The sequence below is a fragment of the Myotis yumanensis genome, unplaced genomic scaffold (assembly GCF_028538775.1).
Source record: "Myotis yumanensis isolate MYYU_CA2020_CCGP unplaced genomic scaffold, mMyoYum1.0.hap1 SCAF_2, whole genome shotgun sequence".
Taxonomy (NCBI): Eukaryota; Metazoa; Chordata; class Mammalia; order Chiroptera; family Vespertilionidae; genus Myotis; species Myotis yumanensis.
Genome location: NW_027223753.1, coordinates 195,065,148 through 195,086,265, shown reverse-complemented (window position 1 = coordinate 195,086,265; position 21,118 = coordinate 195,065,148). Strand labels below are relative to the sequence as shown.

Here is a 21,118-nt window from a genome sequence, read left to right as displayed (position 1 = left end):
CTGGAAAACATTCTAGTTGGTTGATTTCCCGATTTTGAAAAGCAAGTGATTATCCTTATTGGAATTTTAAAAAAAATCAGTGGATGTTAAGTTTGTGCACCTCTTAATTTTATTTATTGTGGACTATTAAAAAAGCGACGTTCGCCGGGAGGAAAGTCTCTCGCTCTCTCCCTGGACTGTTTTCATCGAAACAGTTATGTGGAAGGAATGTCTATATTCCTGAGTCATTTGTCTGTATTGAGCTGGCTGTGAGAAGTGTGGCCACAAATGTATCTCACATAAGAATATTTACATATGGAAAGTTACATTATTTGAGTTTGTAAACAAATATACCTCTTCAAGTGTAGTTTTGGGGACATTTTCAATGAGTCTGAATGTTAATAAACATGAATGCAGGCTTTCTGATGTGAAAGGTAACTTGGTTCATTTTCTTAGATCTAATACTCCTAGTAAAAATAAAAGCAATTACAGAAACTTTGATATGTTTATCTTCCATCCATTGGTTAAAGCCTCAGCACAAAGTTAATAGGTAATTTGGAAAGTTCCATCAAAGCAACCTGAAACATTTGTAGGAAAAGAACACAATTAAAACTTAATATATTAGTGTTTCTAGGACATATGTAAATAGAGGCTATACATATCTGTCATACTATACTACTCTTCAGATTAAAATGTTCACAGTTGGCAAACTTGAGATGGAAATCATACTTTTAAGAAGTATTTGCCTTGTTTTCTCTTGAATGCTGAAGTTATATTTTGTTTTTCTTAAAACATTTCACTTATTGCTACTTTTAGGAGAAATAATTAAGATCTTTATGTTTCCAGTGAAATAACTCTTAGGTATTAATGAATTATATTAGTGATTGCTTTTATTTTATTATGCTACAAAAGAGACTAAAATACACTTTCCAAAGTTATATGAATTTAGGAACATGGTTTTACATTGTAATCACTTTAGTCCTGATATTGTGAGAGGGGAATAAGCATAACATTTTAATCCTTTAAGAAAATCTGTTTTTAAGGTTATTGAGCAGAATGACCAGAAAGAGCTCCCAAACTGAGGTGTTAAATACTATTCACAAATAGCTCCAAAGTGACCACTTTAGAAGTCTGGTAAGGGATCAAGACACTCACCAGCTACTTTTTTTGCCGTGATTTCTAGGTCTGATCTCAAATTCCATCTACTGAGCTGGAGGGAAAGATGACCATTTTAAAGGTAATCAGAGAAGGTTCAGATAATTGATGTGATTCACACCAAATAGATTTTCCTGGCTCTTTGTATATTTAGGAATAGTGGTGTTGATAGAGTTATGAGAGATCTGCAGTGTCTGGTCACGGATTCTACCGGCCTAAGGGAAACCTACTTTAAAAAAACACACCAAGGTTTTGAAATGATATGCTAATAAATGCTCATGAAGTTCTAATGAGGTTGTTTTATTAAATAGTAAATGTTTTCGGAAACAGGGTATTTCAAAATACAGTTTTGGTAAAAAAAAAAAAAAATTGATAGTAAAGCTCAGTTAACAGCCTGCAGACAGGTATACAAGTTCCAATAAAATTCAGGGCGCCGAGTCCCCCCAGCTAGTGAATTATTTAAAATAAACATGTAGTGTGGTAGTTACTTTTAAAACGGTCCCCCTCAAACTGGTTATTTAAGGTACAGTCATTTATGACAAATATATTTCTGGAGCTGATTTTCATCTCTCAAATATCTGCAGAAAACTGTGGTTTGGGTATCTAGCGATTCTGAACAAGTTGGTTCTCACAGTTGACCCAAACCAAGGCCAACAGTTTATTTACCTCCATATCTTTGTGTACTTATAGCAAACAAGGAAAAATGAGGTTTATGCAAGACCAGATAATTAATGTAATATGAGTTACAGAAAATGCTTAATCGCTTTAATTTTTATTGATGTAAATAACAACAAACACCTAAACAATTTCTCTTTCAGAAGAAATCTCCTTTCCTTGCCTCGGGCAGCCTTCCCCCCAATCCTCTAATAACCAGTTCCTTTAATGCGAGAAACTAATTTGCAACCAACCTGTGAGTGCCTTCACCTTCAGGGCAGAAGAAACACCAACTTTTAATGCATTTTTGCAAATAAATCATTGCATTTTAATCACACACGACTCTATGCAGACACACTCCCATGATTTATTATTGTTGGGCGAGTTTCCTCCTCCCCCAGCTAGAGATAACCAATTTTGCTACTTGTGTCTTAAACCTAACTTCCTATGATGCAGGCTTGTTTACTGATTTTCTGTGACGATAACGACGATTACAAAGGCAATTACACGCTTCAGTCCCCACCTTTATTGTTTTTCGGTTATAAGGCAAGCAAATAATCAAACAAGCCAGCAAAGCCAAGACCAAACAAAAAATTGGCGGCGTGACGATCCATTCCCTCGGCACTCCCTGCGCCTGGTCACCTCCATCGATGCATTCGGAAGCTCGGCTGCCGCTGCCTGGCGCTGGAACCAGGAAGGCGGTGAGCTTAAACTGAAGCAAGTTCGGAGGGCGCCGGCGGCTCCCCGATTTGAAGAAACATTTCCAGGTTTGCGGCGCTTGCAAGTCCACGGGAGGTGTGATCCCGAAGACTGGGAGCCAGGTGATGCCCTCGTCCGGGGCCCGGGAGGAGGCGCCCGCGGCGGCGGGGTTCCGAGGCCTTGCTCCTGCGTGAGGCGGCGGGAGGCGGCGCGGGGCCTGCCGCCGTCCGGGAGGCGGCGGGGGACGAGGGGGCTGGTGCCGAGGTGTGCGGCGCGGGGGGCCAGTGCGCATGCGCCTCGCACCTGGCGGTTTCCGACCCGGGTGTTCGGAGCGGGGGCCCCAGGTGGTGGTTGGCTTTGGGGTGGTGCTAGCTCGCAGGTCTCCGGTGAGGCCCTCAGTCTGGGGGTGGTGAGAGAGAGTCAGTCCACTTTTCCTGCCCTTCCTCGCGCGTCCCCTGTTCACCCCACCCCTACTGGTCCCTGCGCTGGGGTCTAAGGACCGGCCTTGGCAATAAGTGCCCGGGAAGGTGCGGGGAGAGAGACTGCAGCCTGGTGCACCCTGTCCCACCCCGTTATTCCCAGCTCACACACTAGCTTACAGAGAGGAGAGATGGTGCAGGGTGAAATAGACTCGCCTACGTGTAAATACACATTCCCGCTTTAAGCACTCTTCCTTGACTTCAGAGCTTGTGGCCTTGTGATCCTGGATTAAGAGCACATGGCTACCCTTAAGCTCTGTTTACTTTGGTGGAGGTTATAATGCTCTATTACACATATTGACTGCTCTTGATTTTAGGTCAACTCATTTCTCAGAGGTTATGTATCTTTAAATGCACACTGGAAGCCTAATCTTTTTTTTTTTTTTCCATTTTCGGAATTAGTAATCTATTTGTGAATCAACTAAACAGATCCTAGGTAGTTTAAATTAATTCAGATGTTTTGTGTTCTCACCAAAAAGTATTCACGTTGTCATCTCTGAACTTAGTTGTAAAAGCTCTAACCCAGTGGTTCTCAACCTTGGCTGCACATTAGAATCACCTGGGAATCTTTTTAAAATCCTGATGTCTGGGCCTCATCCTCCGGAAATTCTGTTTCTTTGTTACTAATGTTGTGGCCCCCCTCACCCCATAACAAAGAAACAGAATTTCCGGAGGATGAGGCCCAGACATCAGGATTTTTAAAAGATTCCCAGGTGATTCTAATGTGCAGCCAAGGTTGAGAACCACTGCTCTAAGTGAAGGAGATATGCAGAGTTCCCAGATTAAAGGATTAGAGCAGGAGTTACAGGTGCAACCTTGTGAGGGAACTGGGCATCCTTTGAGAGCCCATCTAGCCTTCGAGTCTAGTCACTTTCTTTGCAGGCAAAGGAGATTTCCTGCTAAGTGGCAGTACTGTATTACTGTACGTTCTTCAGTGAAAGGGCTAAAAATGTTGGAAGCTGAAAAACATTGAAGGCAGATGGCGCCTATTAATTGCCTTGCCAACTTGACCAGTTTCAGGAAAGAATGGTGTTACAAGTTGGAAACCTTCTGTAGTAAGATTGTTATAGTAGATGTATAGATATATTTTCTGCTTTGGTTTTCAAACCACTGGGGAAAAGTCCATGCCCAGTAATGCTTAAAAAAAAAAAAAAAAAGATATGCTAGTCTGTAGATATTTAGTTGTTACGGGAGGGGGAGTGTTTTGACAATTCTCTCTCTTGGAGTTTTGCTTTGTTAGGCTTGTTAAGCTAGAATTTTATCTCAGTTCTTTTATTGCCTTTGCATAGTTCTATACTGTTTATGGAGTTCTTATGCTAAATGATATTAACCCCACTTTTACTTTTCTCTGTCTCTCTGAGGTGGATTTCCCATTGAAATGTCTGCTCTTTTTTTTTTTTTTTTGACCATGTGTCCAAGATAAAAAAAATTGTAGTTTGATATACTGATGAATGAGTAGTAGAGAAATAATTATGAACTGTCCTATCCTCTAGGAATCTTTGTTCTCTCTAACTGCCTGTTTTCCAAAAAAAGATAACTGTTTTTGTGCCTTTATTAATAACTGAACAAAGGAACTACTTGTGTATGACTTTGAGCTGTTTGGGTCTACATCTTCCATCATTCACCTAAGCCAGGGGTGGGCAAACTTTTTGACTCGAGGGCCACAATGGGTTCTTAAACTGGACCGAAGGGCCGGAACAAAAGCATGGATGGAGTGTTTGTGTGAACTAATATAAATTCAAAGTAAACATCATTACATAAAAGAGTACGGTCTTTTTTTTTTTTAGTTTTATTCATTTCAAACGGGCCGGATCCGGCCCGCGGGCCGTAGTTTGCCCACGGCTGATTTGCAATAAGATGTTTTTGTAAATTGATGTCCTACTGTCCTACCAGTCTTGGCTTCAGTTCCGTAGTATGAGTAGTTGGGTAAGGTTTGCAACCATGAGACTCAACCAGGATATACTAGAGATTAGAGTTAGAACATAAAACCGAGAGCTGTAGGAGTTCTGTCCCTATGCTTTTTTTTTGCTTACAGATAGGTTGAAAAATGGTTAGCTTGTGGGATTCCTAAAAATCTGTGCTCAATCATCATTGCCCTTATCAGAAAGAGCTACTATTAACGTGTCTTTCCATGCATTGCACCTTACCAATGGAGTTAAATATAAAGAGTTCTTTCTTGCTAGGAGTGTGAAATATAAGTTGACCACCATGACTTCAATGAGCAAGTATATTCAGCTACATGCTAGGGACATTATGGAAATCCAGAGGTGAATATATATATAGGGTGGTGAATAAGAGTTCAATACCTGTCATTGATAGAGAAGGCAATATTTGGGTCTACTGATTTGCTCTTAGTGTTGACTTCCTTTTCTGGATAAATATTTGATGTTAACAAATGTTTTCTCTTACTGAGATTAATATTTCAGTGTAATTTTTCTGAAATGTAAATTTATCCCTTGAAAAAATATTTATAATTTTGTGACAGTGGTTTTTCAACCTTTTATTATTTGGCTCCTAGAAGGAAGATTTTGTATCTCTCACTAACTTTTATGGGTTAAATGTAATTATTCTATTATGGATAATTTATCTTGTTTGAAATTAAAACAAAGAAAAATTTATATCACTTACCCCTCTCTTCCTTTGGTCACCATCAAGATACATAACTAGATGTGTGCCCTTTTTTTTCCTACTTCTTTATGCCTTAATAAGCTAGACAAGAATGGAGAATGGAAATGATGATAGCTACCTTAGGGTAGTGGTTCTCAAACTTTTTAGTTTTAGGATCCCTTTATACTCTTAAAACTTATTGAGACCCCAAGAACTATTATCTATGTGGGCTATATCTATAAATATTATTTTACTAATATTTAAAACAGGAAATTTTGAATTATTTATTAATTCACTTAAAAATAACAATAATAAACCCATTATATGGTAACACAAATAACAAATTTGATATGAAAAATAAATATATTTTTCAAAACAAAACATTCTTAGTGAGAAAACTGGCATTATTTTTCATTTTTGCAAACCTCTAATGTCTGGCTTAATAGAAGACAGTTGGATTCTTATATATGCTTCTGTATTAAATCTATTGTGATGAGTTGTTTTGATTAAGGTATATGAAGAAAATATATTCACACAGATACGGTATTAAAAAAACTGTCTTCATTAAGGTATAGTTAACACAATATTATATTAGTTTTAGAAAAAGGTAGTATTTTAATAGCCTATGCAGATAATTCTTTGATATTACACCAAAACTTGATAAGTGGTTGTTTCTTAAAAGTTGGTTCTAATGTGGTATTTGAAACCTTATCAGTGATCTTTTCATACTCTTCCACATTAAAATCTAATAGTTTGTCTTGCACTGTGAATGCGTATTTTACCCATGCGTGATTCTGTGACATCATGCATTGACCTGCTGGAAAATACTGATCCTTTGCATTATGCATATCTTCCCAATGTTACTACCCTTAATTATATAATATTTTTAAAAAATCACATTTGTTAATATCACCACTGATATCATCAGAGAAATCTTTATTACAGTATTGGGAAGCTATCAGTCTCATGATAGTAGGTACAATTTACCCCAAATTCTAATTTTGGCTTGAGAGCTCAAATTTTATTGGCAACAAATATTGTCAGTTTTTCTTTCTTTTTTTTTTTTTTTAGACATATTTTATTGATTTTTTACAGAGAGGAAGGGAGAGGGATAGACAGAAACATCGATGAGAGAGAAACATCAATCAGCTGCCTCCTGCACACCCCCTAACTGGGGATGTGTCTGCAACCAAGGTACATGTCCTTGACTGGAATCGAACCTGGGACCCTTGAGTCCGCAGGCCAACGCTCTATTCATTGAGCCAAACCGGTTAGGGCTGTCAGTTTTTCTTGAAGTGAAAGACTCCATTCATTTTTGAGAAAATGTCTCCCAAATATGCAAGTTTGAATAATCATAGTCCTTTAAAATGAAAATTGTGGGTTATGATAAGAGCAGCCAGTTCAACTTGCAATTCAGTTGCACAAATGACTTTTCTCAAGACACCATCATTCTTCATTATCCAACAGCAGTTATATGTGTGTTTCCCATTTTATCACATAGAATATTAACAGATGTTTGCTCAAGAGTTGAAATTTAATAAAATTAATGCTTTTTTACTACTTTATCGAGGACATTCTTAAGTGAACAAGTAAACTGCTTTTACAAAAAATCTTTATTGTTGCAAGTATTACATACTAGAGGCCTGGTGCATGAAAATTCATGCACTGGAGGGGGGTCCCTCAGCCTGGCCTGCCCCCTCTCAGTCTGGGAGCCCTCAGGGGCGGGAGGCAACCCAGTGATCAGGGGAAGGTGACGCCCCCATCACACCTTTGCTGCTGCCACTGCCAGCAGTGCAAGCCTCAGCTGGCCCTGGTTACCTGAGCCTCAGGTGGCCCTGGGCGGCTGGGCAGCCGACATCTGAGGCTTGCCTGTGCCTTGGGCCGGCCCTGGACGGCTAGGGGGCTGAGGGCGGGTCCGGTTGCATGTGTGCCTGCCACGTCCTCCCCCCCGGAGGGGCTGAAAGGACTGGGGGGCTCCGGCGGGGCTGAGGGGACTAGGCGCTGCCGTCTTGTGGCTATGGGTGCCGTCATCTTTGTGATGGTGTGATGGTCAATTTGCATATTCCCTCTTTATTAGATAGAATGTCCTCCTTTTCTCCCCATTGACCTTTTCTAGCCTGCCTCTGCCCCCCACTCTAGGCCTTCACCACCCTGTTGTCTGTGTCCATGGATTATGCATAAATGCATACAAGTTCTTTGGTTGATCTCTTCCAACCCACTCATCCTCCCCTACCTTTTTTTTTTTTTAACTATTGCTGTGAAGAATGCAATGACTGCTAGTACAGTTTGGTGCCATAACCTTGGTTCCTATTAAGGTACTAGTAGTTTTGTCTACTATTGCTTGTACATCATCAGTGCAAAAGTCAACATAGGGAAAAGGTAAGTCATATATGAGTATTATAATGAGAATAGTTTTGACCTCTTGAATCCCCTGAAAGGATCTTAGGGAACCTCAGGTGTCCTACAGATCCCATTTTGAGAACTGCTGTTATACTAGCATATAAGCTCCTTGAGGGCAAGGATTTTTGTCTCTTGTTCACTGATGTATCCCTTATAGCTAGGCCTGCTTTCATCCTGGGATGTTTTACCTATCTCTAGTGTTACATTCCTTATTTTTTTAATCTGGCTTGTCTTTGTTGGTTTGCTGTTTGCTTTTGGTGGAATGTGAGGTAGAATTTTGGGGCTGCATATCTGAAAATGTCTTTATTCTGATCTTGTATTAGATCAGTGATAAGTCTGGATATAGATTCTATGTTGAAAATAATTTTCATTTAGAATTTTGGACACAAGTCTCCATTGTTTTCTATATATTGCAGTTTAGAAGTCCTGTTCCTTTTATTATGATTTCTCCATTTTTTTCTCTTTAGAAGTTTCTGGGATCTTCTATATATTCCTAGTGTCTGAATTTTTATGAGATATGTCTGGTTTATGTCATTTAAAATTAATTGTTCCAGGGACTTTTTACCTCCTATTTTTAATCTTTTTCTTACTACTTTTTACCTCCTGATTTTAATTTTTTTCTTACTACTTTTTGAGTCATTTGAACGCATCTTCTAATTTTATTGTATTTTTTTTACAAGTTATCATATTTTAAATTTCAAGCTTTTTCTTCTGTTCTATGGATGTTCCTCCTATTCTTGTTTGCTGGATCTGAGGAAATTAGCTGTGATATTTTCCTTTAGTTTTCTTCTGCATGTTCCTGGTTTACTACGAGGTGTTTTTTTTGTTTGTTTGTTTGTTTGTTTTTTCCCTTTCTGTCTCTTATAATGAAGGCTTTCATCACGTGATTGGTTATCCTCCCCTCCCCCCTTTTTAATAATCTATAAAAAGTTAACAGAAAAATTGTTTACTGAAAAATGTTTAAGGCTTGGGCTTATTAACTGGTGGGCTTGGTTATAGGTGATTGGGTAAGGGCTTGGCCATTTTTTTCTTTTTGGGGGGTGGCGTACCTTCAAATACTTACAGTGTATCTTTTTCAGCTACTGCTCAGTTTTTGCATAGATGAATCCTCTGCCAGAACGATCTTGGATCCAACTAATGGTACAGTATTTACCATTAGTTGTAGACTTTCATGTAATTCCTTTCACTTTTAGGTTAGCATCTCTCTGCCCTCATTTATTGTGCTCCTGAATCTGTTGCTTTATTATTTTGCCATTTTTACTAAATAAATCACCTCTCCTGGGATTGGGGAAGAGTAGTCACCTGCCTGGGTTGCATGGGGAAGGGGACCTGGGAGATTACTGCTTTTATAGGCTTTCATCCAGTTCCCTTGTTTTTTAGTTCTATGCATCTTTGTGTCCACTGTGGTAAGTGGTATCTTAAATTCCTATCCTTTCTGATTTTTGCTATGTAAAGTGGCTTTTCTCATGTTGGAATTCTCTGCAGTTGCTGGTATTCGGCTCTCATAGGTCTAAATCCTCCATATGTTTTTCATTTGCTAAAAATTTGTTGACGTATCTTGTTTACTGTTCCTTCTGTCTTCTCTTCTAGTCTGTGTATCCTTGTGAATTTATATCTTTTTATTTTTATATTCTCATTTTAGTATTTTTTTAACAAGATAATAAGAACATCAAAGCTCATGTTAAATGGTTATTTGTGGGTAAAGAACATTTTTAACTGCTTAAAAGTGAAAACAAGAATGGAAGAAAAAGTCAGGAAATAAAAAAACTTTCAGTGGTTCTCAACCTTCTGGCCCTTTAAATACAGTTTCTCATGTTGTGAAACCATAAAATTATTTTCATTGCTACTTCATAACCGTAATGTTGCTACTGTTATGAATCAGAATGTAAATATCTGATATGCAGGATGGTCTTAGGCGACCCCTGTGAAAGGGTCGTTCCACCCCCAAAGGGGCCGCGACCCACAGGTTGAGAACCGCTGAACTAAGGTAATTCCTAAATGTTAGTTGTAAAAGCATAAAAATCCTAGAAAAAGACATACGCAGTAAAATCGCAGACATCTGACATAGCAATATTTTTGCCAATATGTCTCCTAGGGCAAGGGAAGCAAAGGAAAGAATAAATAAATGGGATTACATCAAACTAAAAAGCTTCTGCACAGCTACAGAAACCATCAACAAAATGAAAAGGGAACCTACTAATGGGAGAACATATTCCCCCATGATAAGGGATTAATTTCCAAAATATATAAAGAACTTATACAACTCAACACCAGGAAGACAAACAATCCACTTAAAAAATGGGCAAAGGACTTGAATAGACACTTCTCTGAAGAGGACATGCAGATGGCCAATAGACATATGAAAAAATGCTCAATATCACTAACCATCAGGGAGATGCAAATTAAAACCACAATGAAATACCACCTCACACCTGCCAGAATGGTTACCTTCAGTAAATCAACAAACAACAAGTGCCGGCGAGGTGTGGAGTAAACGGATCCCTAGTGCATTGTTGGTAGGAACGCAGCCACTGTGGAAAACAGTATGGAGTTTCCTCAAAAAGTTGAAAATGGAACTGCTTTTCAACCTAGTGATCCCACTTCTGGGAATATATTCTGATAATTCCAAACACCATTGGTAGATGAGTGGATAAAAAAGCAATGGTACATTTACACAATGGAATACTACGAGGCTATAAAAAGAAAGGATCTCTTACCTTTTATGACAGCATGGAGATTATTATGCTAAGCAAAATGAGCCAGTCAGAGAAAGACACATATCATGTGATCTCACTTATACAATCTAATGAATAAAATAAACTGACAAAATAGAACCAGAGACATGCGTTCTTGGTACAGACTGACAGATGTCAGAGGGAGGTGCATGGGGTAGATAGGGTGAAAGAAGGTGAAGAGAATAGCCAAAGAACATACATGCAAAGCCCATGGACACATACAACAGTGTGATCAGCGTTATAGGGATGGGAGGGCAGAGTCTGGGGGAAAAGCAAATGGAATGTAAATGAGGGACATCTATAATAAAGTTAACAATAAAAATATAATTTGAAAAAACTCTTTAACTTCTATTTCTGTATATTTTTCCTTTTGTATACTAAATGTAAAAACATTACCATAGCCATATAGAAAATATTTTTTTGTTTTTTTTGAAAATATGTTTAAAAAGAAAAAAACGTTACCCAGTTTTATCACTTAAATATTATCAGTTTTTATTTTTGCTCTTACCCATATGTACATATTTTTAAAAATTGCAGTCTCTATAGAGACAGTTTTAATAATGGTATAATGGATATCTTCGTGATTATATTTTTTAAGAAAAAGTTTTCAGATACATTCTTAGAAGTAGAATTGCTTTGTGACAAAAAATAAACATTTTTTATGACTCTATATTTAAATTATTAATTGCTTTCAGGAAGGAATATACCACCACTTTACTAGCAGTGTGAAGATTTGACCGACTTCACAATAACCTCATCAACTTCGTTACTTAAGTTAACATTTCCTCTCCCAAATTTCACAAGTGAAATGATGATAGTATATTATTTCACTTCGTACTCTGGTGATGACTAGTGAGTTTTTATCCATTTAAAAATGTAGAATTTTTAGTTAGAAAAAAGTAATTCTAAAAGATAGTAAAATATGTTTTATCTTTAGGGAATGTGAAAATGAAGGATTAGGTAGTTGATCCCTAAACCAAATATTATGTAATTAATCATAACTGCAACTTAAAATATAAGAAAATTGTTATAATGAGTTGTCCTCAGATTGACTCTTTTGAGAGACATTTGGAAAAATTTAGGATAAATTTAAGTTGTTTATAAATTATAAAAACAGTTACTAAATTATAAAAACTGAAGACTGTATTAGAGATGTTTTTTATATTCTTGTCAAGAAGCCAGGTACATTTAAAATTTTACTTTAAGACTAAAAATTTTTGCAAAGTTTAAAAAAATTGCTATATTAAATTTCATCCATGGTGCCATATGTTAGTAATAATTTTCTTTGAATTTAAACTTGTAGAAATGGGACGCCGTTCATCAGATACTGAAGAAGAAAGCAGAAGCAAGAGAAAAAAGAAACATCGTAGACGGTCATCTTCAAGTAGTTCTTCAGATAGCAGAACATACAGCCGAAGGAAAGGTGGAAGGAAATCAAGGTCAAAGTCAAGATCTTGGTCCAGAGATCTTCAGCCTCGCTCACATTCTTATGATAGAAGGTGATTCTCATAATATTTACTTACGTAGTAATGAGACTACATTCTTTCAAGTTCTTATATTTTTGTACTTTTATTTTTTCTGGGTAAAACATTTTTCTTTTAGTAGTTATATAGTTATGAGGGTTAAGTCCCAAACCAGAGGTGTTTTGTTCTGTTTTTCCAGGCCCATCCCATGGGTTCAGTGTCTTTCTCCTTTGTCTATTTTTTGTAAACAAGTAGGTATAAACTAGCTTAATTCTCATACTATGTTATCTGATAACATTTGGAAGGATTGTATACTACTTAACACCTCCAAGGTCTTAATTTGTAGCTAATTCAATCACTAAATTATGAAATTAGTCATCTGACTGTTCAAGAGCAATAACATTTTATCTCTTTTTGCTTTTAGGAAGGTGTAGACAGTAAAAATGAGACAATTCTATAGAATCTAGGTGATTTCTCCTTAATGCTCATACAAAATTTTTTTATAGCAATGATACTTAATTATATTTTATTTCAGACGGAGACATCGATCAAGCAGTAGCTCTTCTTATGGCTCTAGAAGAAAACGAAGTCGAAGTCGTTCAAGGGATTGGGGGAAATCCTATAGAGTTCAGAGGTCTAGGTCAAAAAGCAGAACAAGAAGGTATGCCATCAGATATTTATTGCTCTGTAACACACTATCCCCACATTTAGTGATCTAAAGCAACAGTCATTTATTTTCTCATGATTTTGCAATTTTGACCTGAGCTCAGCTGGCAGTTTTTCTGCTAGTGTCATCTGGGTCACTCCTGTGGTTGTAGTTATCTGATAGCTTAACTGGAACTACATGGTCCAATGTAACCTCAACTCAGGCATTTGGTGTTGGCTTTTGGCTATTGTCTAGGGTGCTTTAGTTCTCCTGTGGTTTCTCATCCTCCAGTAGGCTAGGCTGGGCTTTTTCACATGACGGGGAAAGTATTTCAAGAGGGTAAGAGCAGAAGATGCAGGATCTCTTAAGGTCTAGCCTCGGAAATAACCCAGTGTGATGTGAAGTAAATGTTTATGTCCCTACCCTCAGCTCCCCCCTCCCACCCAATTCATATGTTGAATCCCAATCCCCAATATAACTGAATTAGGGTCTTTATGGAGGTAATTAGGGTTAAATGAGGTCATAAGGGTAGGACCCTAATCCAGTAGGGCTGGTGGGCTTACAAGAAGAGGGAGACTGTTCTCGCTCTTTGAGTGTGAACTTAGAGGAAAGGCCACGAGAAGACAGTGAAAAGTCAGCCATCTACAAGCCAGGAAGAACCCTTACCAGAAACCAGATCAGCCAGTATCTTGATCTTGGACTCGGAGCCCGCAGAACTATGAGAAATAAATCTATGTTGTTTAAAACTGCTCAATTTGTGGTATTTTGTTGTAGCAGCCCGAGCTGATTAATCTGCATTGTCACTCCATCTATGTTTTCTTGTCTTGCTCAAGGGCCAATAATCCAGAGAATAGCTTATCTGGAAAGAGTTGTACATGTTGGGCAATGGTTGAAAATACGGTTGAATAGGATGGGGACCATGGTATTGAAGGATTTGATAAAAGTAGGTGTTCAGAAGTTATTGAAAGTTTTTGAGCAGAAGAGTGTTAGTATAAAAACAGGAATTTAGTAAGATCAGCTGCTTTTTTCTGTTTAGTTCTTCTACTATTAGATTCTAGCTGTGGGGGTATATTAGCAGCCTGATTTTGTTATCTAGGCATAAAATTTTATAAATCTCTATGAATCTGAAGTTGGATAATGGTAGTAAAGTCCAGATGTTTAGCTTTTCTGACCTTGTAGTGTTTGGATTTAGTCTCCTCTTTTTAGTACACACTCCCTATTTGGACTTAGTCTCCTCTTCTTAGTACACACTCCATGAATAAGCTACTCTGTATTATATGCCTCTGTTCTCTATACATATTCCAGGGTTGCTAGCTTTGTTTTTTTGAGCATGCTTTCTTTCAGTTTCTTGCAACCTTTAATTCTCTTTTTCCTTAAATCCTTTTTTGATGTTTATCTTTGCACTCCCAAGTCAAGTTTAATCCATTCTTTCTCTTACCCACCATTACATATCGTTCCTGATATGTAATAGTTACAGTATGAATGTTATGTTTTTATTATACTCATATATTATAAACTCTTATAGGGGGAATCTTTTGGTACCTACACAATACCTTGCTTAGTAAACATGTCTTGACTGGGTCATTAACTGGGGAAATGAAGTTAGGTAGAAAGCTGTTTTTTTAGTGAGGAAAAGTTTTATTGTTTATTGATTTGTAGAAGGAAAGCTTTATTTTAGATGTATTGATTTGTCTAAAAGGAGGCTGATTACCAGAAATCAAGGTCAGTTGAAATTTTCTATCAGTGGGAATAGAAATAATAATCCATGCTTTTATATGTCTTTTTCAGGTTTTAGACTATTTTCACATACCCTGAATCAATCAACCAGAATTTGATTAGGGAAACAGAAGGCAATGAATTCCAAGCAGTGGGATTTTAATATAGGGATAAAGGCCTATGCAACCTTTGTAAGGGCTGAGGGAATTAGGGACACTGTCACTGATTAATTCAGCCTGAAGTATCAAAGGTTGTTTTCTCAAGTCACTGGAAATCTTAAGAACTTTCTAGGTTTGTAGCAACAGAATGAGTGGTTCTCAAGAAACTACCCACCTGCAAACTGCTTCTCTGTCCAACTCTGTACCTACAACTACCTCCAGAGGAAATCTGGAAACTTTAATTTCTTTTCCTTTGCAGTGCAAGGAAGAACTTAAAAGTAATGGCAGTAATGTCTAGTCAACAGCACACATGTTTAGCAATCTGCGTTTTATACTGTGTCAGGCTCTCTATTCTGTTCCATTTGTCTCTGTGTCTGCCAGCATTATATAGTTTTGATTACTGTAGCTTTTTAATATATATTTTGAAATTAGGAATGTGAGGCCTCCAGCTTTGTTCTTTCTCAAGACTGCTTTTGTGTATTTAACAATTCTTGAATTCCAGGGATGAATCCAATTTGGTTATGGTGTATAATTATTTTAATGTGCTGTTGAACTTAGTTTGCTAGTATTTTGTTGAGGTTTTTGTGTCAGTATTAATCATGGATATTGGTCTGTAGTTTTCTTATAATATATTTGTCTGGCTTTGGCATCAGGGTAATAATGCTAGCTCATAAAATGAGTTTGGATGTGCTCCCTCCTCTTCAATTTTTTGGAAGAGTTTGAGAGGGATTGGCCTTAATTCTTATTTAAATGTTTGGTAGAAATTCTCCAGTGTAGCCATGTAGCTGTGGGCTTTTCTTTGTTGGGAGGTTTTTGATTACTGATTCAATCTCTTTATTTGTTAGAGCTCTGTTCATATGTTTGTTTCTTCATGATTTAGTCTTGATAGGTTGTATATATTTAGGAATTTATCCATTTCTATAGGTTGTCTCATAATCCTGTTTATTGCTTGGTTTCAATTTTAATGCTTTCTCTCTAATATCTGATTTTAGTTTTTGAATCTCCTTGTTTTTTCTTAGTTAATCTAGTTAAGGGCTTACCAATTTTGTTGATCATTTCAAGAAACAAATTCTTGCCCTAACCAGTTTGGCTCAGTGGATAGAGCGTCAGCCTGCGGACCGAAAGGTCCCAAGTTTGATTCTGGTCAAGGGCATGTACGTTGGTTGCGGGCACATCCCCAGTAGGAGGTGTGCAGGAGGCAGCTGATCGATGTTTCTCTCCCATCGATATTTCTAACTCTCTATCCCTCTCCCTTCCTCTCTGTAAAAAATCAATAAAATATATTTAAAAAAAGAAGCAAATTCTTAGTATTATTGCTTTTTAAAAAAATATTGTTTTTCTATTCCCTATTTTTCTGCTCTAATTGCTATTAATCCTTCCCTTCCTTCTAATTTTTGGTGCATTTTGTTCCTCCTTTACTAGTTCCCTGAGATGTAAAGCTAGGTTATTGATTTGAGATCTTTCATCTTTTTTAATGTAGGCATTTCTAGCTATTAACTACCCTCTTAAAACTGCTTTTGTTGCAGCCCATAAGTTTTGGTATGTTATGATTTCATTTTCATTTGTCTCAAGATATTTTCTAATTTCCCTTGTGATTCCTTTGTTCAGTCATTGATTTTTCAACAATAAGTTGTTTAATTTCCACATATTTATGGATTTCCCAGTTTTTCTGCTGCTGTTGATTTCTAGTTTCATTCCATTGTGGTCAGAAAATATAGTTTGTAAGATTTCAATCTTTTTAAATTAGTTTATGTGTGTCATGAGATGAAAAAGGTTGAAAATCTCTGATTTAGACAAATGTGTAATGACATGTATCCATCAGTATAGGTTCATACAGAGTAGTTTCAGTGCCCTAAAAATACTCTGTGCTCTGCCTATTTCACCCCATCTCCCTAAGCTGTGACACCCACTGATCTTTTTACTTTCTCCATAATTTGCCTTTTCCGGACTGCTATACGATTGGGATCATGCAGTATTTAACCTTTTCAGATTGGCTTCTTCTACTTAGTAGTATGTATTTTGGTTTCTTCCATGTATTTTCATGGCTTTGATAGCTCATTTTTTTTTAGTACTATACAGGTTTCCTCACTATCCAAAAGTAGAATATTCCTATGAAACATTTCATAATAGTGCAAAGGGCGATGTGTATCCCCAGGTTTCTGAAAGTTCGAGTTATGCCATTTTGCTTTTATGAAGATATATATTGGTACCTGTTTTTGCTAACCAAAATAAATCTGATGAAATTGCTTTTTTTTTTTTTTATCCTCACCCAAGGATATATTTTTTTCATTGATTCTAGAGAGAGAGGAAGGGGAGAGAGAGGGAGAAAGAGAGAGAAAGAAAAACATCAATTGATTGCCTTCTATATGCAACCTGACTGGGAATCGACCGGAAACCTGAGTATGTGCCCTGACCAGGAATCAAACCCGAGACCCTTTGGTGCATGGGACAATGCTGCAACCAATTGAGCCTCACCAGCCAAGGCTAAAATTTGGACTTTTAGGTAAAAGTCATTGTGTATTAATGTAGATCTTTGGTAAAAGTGAAGTGGCATAACTTAAACTTTTGGAAAGTGGGGTATTCCTGTATAATATTTCATTGTCTGGATGTACTACAGCTTATTTATCCATTGACCTGCTGAAGGACATATTGATTGCTTTCAGGTTTTGGCAATTTTGAATAAAGTTGCTATAAATATCTGTGTGTATGTTTTTATGTGGACATAAGTTTTTAACTCCTTTGGGTAAATACCAAAGAGTGTGATTGGTGGGTCTTATGGTAAGAGTATACTTAGTTTTGTGAAAAACTGCCAGATTGTTTTCCAAAGTGGCCATACCATTATGCTTTCCCACCAGCAATGAATGACAGTTTCTCACCAGCATTTGGTGTTGCCAGATTTTGGCCATTTAAATAGGTTGGTTTTTTTTTTAGGTATCTTAATATTTTAATTTGCATTTCTCTGATGACTTATGATGTGGAACATCTTTTCATTTACTTATGTGCCATCTGTATATCTTCTTTGGTGAACTGTTTCATAAGTTCTTTCCCCTATATTTTAATAGAGCTGCTTATTTTCTTATTGTTGAATTTTAGAAGTTCTTTGTATATTTTAAAAGGTCCTTTATCTGATGTTTCTGTTGCAAAGTTTCCCCTCAGTTAATGGATTGTTTTCTTATGTGTGGACATTGTCTTTCACAGAGTAGACTGTTTTTTTTAATCAGATTGATATTTTTGAAGGAAAGTATGTGGCATTGTATAAACAACTTCAAAATCCTAATGTCATTCAATATATTTTCATTGTTCTTTAGAACTTTTTTTTCTTGTCATTAGGACTGTAAAAATTTCTCTTTGCAACTTTCAAATAATGCAATATGGATTATTATCTACTAGAGGCCCAGTGCACGAAATTCATGCACTTGGGGAGGGGGCAGGGATCCTCAGCCCAGCCTGCACCCTCTCGAAGTCCAACTGATGGCAGTCAGACATCCTTAGTGCTACTGTGGAGGCGGGAGAGGCTCCCGCCACCGCCACTGTGCCCACCAGCCTTGAGCCGGCTCAGGGCTTATGGCTGAGTGGCACTCCCCCTGTGGGAGTGCACTGACCACCAGGGGGCAGCTCCTGCATGGAGCATCTGCCCCCTGTTGCTCAATGTGCATCATAGTGACTGGTTGTTCCACCGTTAAGTCAATTTGCATTTTAGCCTTTTATTATATAGGATAGTCACCATGCTGTACAATACATTCCCACAACTTAATTATTTTATAACTAGACTAGAGGCCCAGCGTGCACGAAATCGTGCGCAGTTAGGGTCCCTAGGCCATCTTCTGCCTGCTCACTAGTACCCACCGCCACCCCCTGGTTCACCGTGGTTCCTCGATTACAGCATGGCTCCTGTTCCCCAGAGCCTGTGGGCCGGGAGAAGAGATCAAGAGGTCGCTGTTCCGCCCTCTCCCCGCCCCACTGCCACTCACCTCAGTTCGCCCTGGTTCTTCCCAAATGACAATTTGGGAAGAATTGTCATCTGGCCAATATTGAGAGCCTGCGGCTGGGGGGGAGGGACCAAGAGGTCCCTGTTCTGCCTGCTCGCCAGTCCCGCCCCGCTGCTCCATATGCCGTGTTTCCCTGTTAGCCAGACTGTGATTGGAGACTGCAGGTGTGGGGGAAGGGACCGAGAGGTGCTCAGTGCGACCGGTGTTTGATTGTCCTCGTTGTCAGGGACACTGGCTTTTTATCCTAGTATTTTGTACTTTTGACCCCTATTTTTTAAGAAGTTTTAAATTTTAATATACTGTAGCTTATCTATTATTTCTTTCATGGATTATTCATTTGGTGTTGTGTCTAAAACGTAACTGCCCTATCCAAGGTCATCTTGGTTTTTTCTTTTATAGGAGTTCTGTAGTTTTGTGTTTTACACTTAGGTCTGTAATCCATCTTGAGTTAATTTTTGTCAAGGGTCTACGGTCAGTGTACAGGTTCATTTTTTTTCTTGCATGTGGGTATCCAGTTTTTCTAGCACCATTTGTTGAAAAAGTTATCTTAGTTCCATTGTATTAATTTTGCCCCTTTGACAAAGATCAGCTGACTCTTTATGTGGGTCTATTTCTGGGCTCTCTATTCTGTTCCATTGTATTTGTCTGTTCTTTTCCCAATACCATGCTGTCTTTATTACTTACTGTAGCTTTATAGTAAGCCTCAAAGTTGAATAATATCAGTCCTCCAACTTTGTTCTTCTCCTTCAATATTGTGTTGGCTATTCTTATCTTTTGCCTTTCCATATAAACTTTAGAATCAATTTGTTGATATTCTGGCCAATATTGAGTCTTCATATCCATGAACATGGAACATCTCTGTTTATTTCTGCTTTGATTTCATTCATAAGAGTTTAATAATTTTCCTCACATAGATATTGTATACTAGTATATTTTGTTAGATTTATACCTAGGTACTTAATTTTTGGGGTGCTAATGTAAATGGTATTGTTTTAAATTCCACCTGCCCATTGCTGCTATATAGGAGACTTTTAATTTTGTGATATTTTCATATTTAACAAAAACTTACAAGAGTAGTATAAATAATTCCTGTATACCCTTTACATATCTTAATTGTTGACATTTTGTTACTAGCTATATATTTATATAATGTGTATGCATTGATATAGTTTTATAATTTTTTAAGCTTTTGTCTTTTGAATTCTATAGCAGAATTAGAAGTGCTCTATCACTATTACAATATTAGAATATTTTGTATTTGCTTATATGTTTACCTTTACCAGTGAGCTTTATAGTTTTATATGCTTTCATGTTTCTGTTTAGTGTCCTTCCATTTAAGTTACAGGTCTGCCTCTCCATTATTTGGATTTTCTTTATTTCTCCCAACAATATTTTTATTTTAAAAAATATATTATTATTGATTTCAGAGAGGAAGGAAGTAGGAAAGAGAGAGATAGAAACATTAATGATGAGAGAGAATCATTGATCAGCTGCCTCCTGCCTGCCTTGATGGGGAATCAAACTGTGACCTCCTGGTTCATAGGTTGACACTCAACCTCTTAGCCAAGCCAGCCAGGCCCCAACAATGTTTTGTAGTTTTCAGTGTAGCAATCTTCCACATCTTTTGTTAAATGTATTTTAATTCTTTTTATATTATTGAAAAAGGAATTATTTCTAAATTTTATTTTCCAATAATTTGCTCTCAATATATATAAATAAAATGGACTATATATTTTGCACAATGTATATTTTATGTTTTTCTATATTTATTTCAAATCCTGTAACCTTGCTGCTCTTATTAATCCTAGTATTTTGAGTATACCTTACAGTATTTCTGCAAGAGCAATCATATTACCTGAAAATTGAGAGTTTTACTTCTCTTTTAAAAACTATGTCATTTATTCCATTTTCTTGGCTTTTTGCATTGTCTAGGACTTTTAGTTCATTGTTGAGGAAAAAAGGTGAGATTGGGCATCTTTGCCATTTTTTCCTATCTTACAAAGAAAGTCTTTCAATTTCAGATTTGATGTTAGTTGTAGGTTTTTTGTGACTCCCTTTTATAAAACTGAAGAAGAAACTTCTATATTTCTTGTTTGTTGGTAGTTTTTTTTGTGGGGGGGGAAAGGGTGTTGATTTATGTCAAAATCATTTATGCCATTTTTTATCTATTGAGATGATTATGCCTTATTTCTCATACTTTCTTTTGTTGTTCTCATCTCTTGATTATTTTTTCTAACTTTGCTATTCACTTCTATAGATTGAAGATTTCATAATCAGCTTGATTTTCTTTTTTTTGCCTCACATGGAGCTAAGATAGTGTTATGTACTACACCTTATCCAAATGACCCATTGAATGTAGCTGACATTGAGGATTTTTACAGATTTAGTCATGAGCTAAGCATTCCTAGACAGCTATTTCCTGGTGTTATTGACTCTCT

General features: G+C 37.1%; 1 protein-coding gene across 2 annotated transcripts in view; it reads left to right on the top strand.

Annotated features, from left to right (window-relative positions):
* Positions 1-1,187: 1,187 nt before the first annotated feature.
* The window catches only part of RSRC1 (arginine and serine rich coiled-coil 1), a 342,233-nt gene continuing 322,302 nt past the window's right edge, over positions 1,188-21,118 (top strand). The window contains exons 1-3 of one of the 2 annotated variants that reach the window (XM_070406915.1): positions 1,188-1,216; positions 12,012-12,207; positions 12,707-12,832. In XM_070406915.1, the coding sequence (XP_070263016.1) occupies positions 12,014-12,207; positions 12,707-12,832 (320 nt within the window). In that variant the 5' untranslated portion in view covers positions 1,188-1,216; positions 12,012-12,013. Of the gene's footprint in view, positions 1,217-2,455; positions 2,610-12,011; positions 12,208-12,706; positions 12,833-21,118 lie in introns of those variants that run through there. The other variant, XM_070406914.1, reaches the window with a different exon arrangement.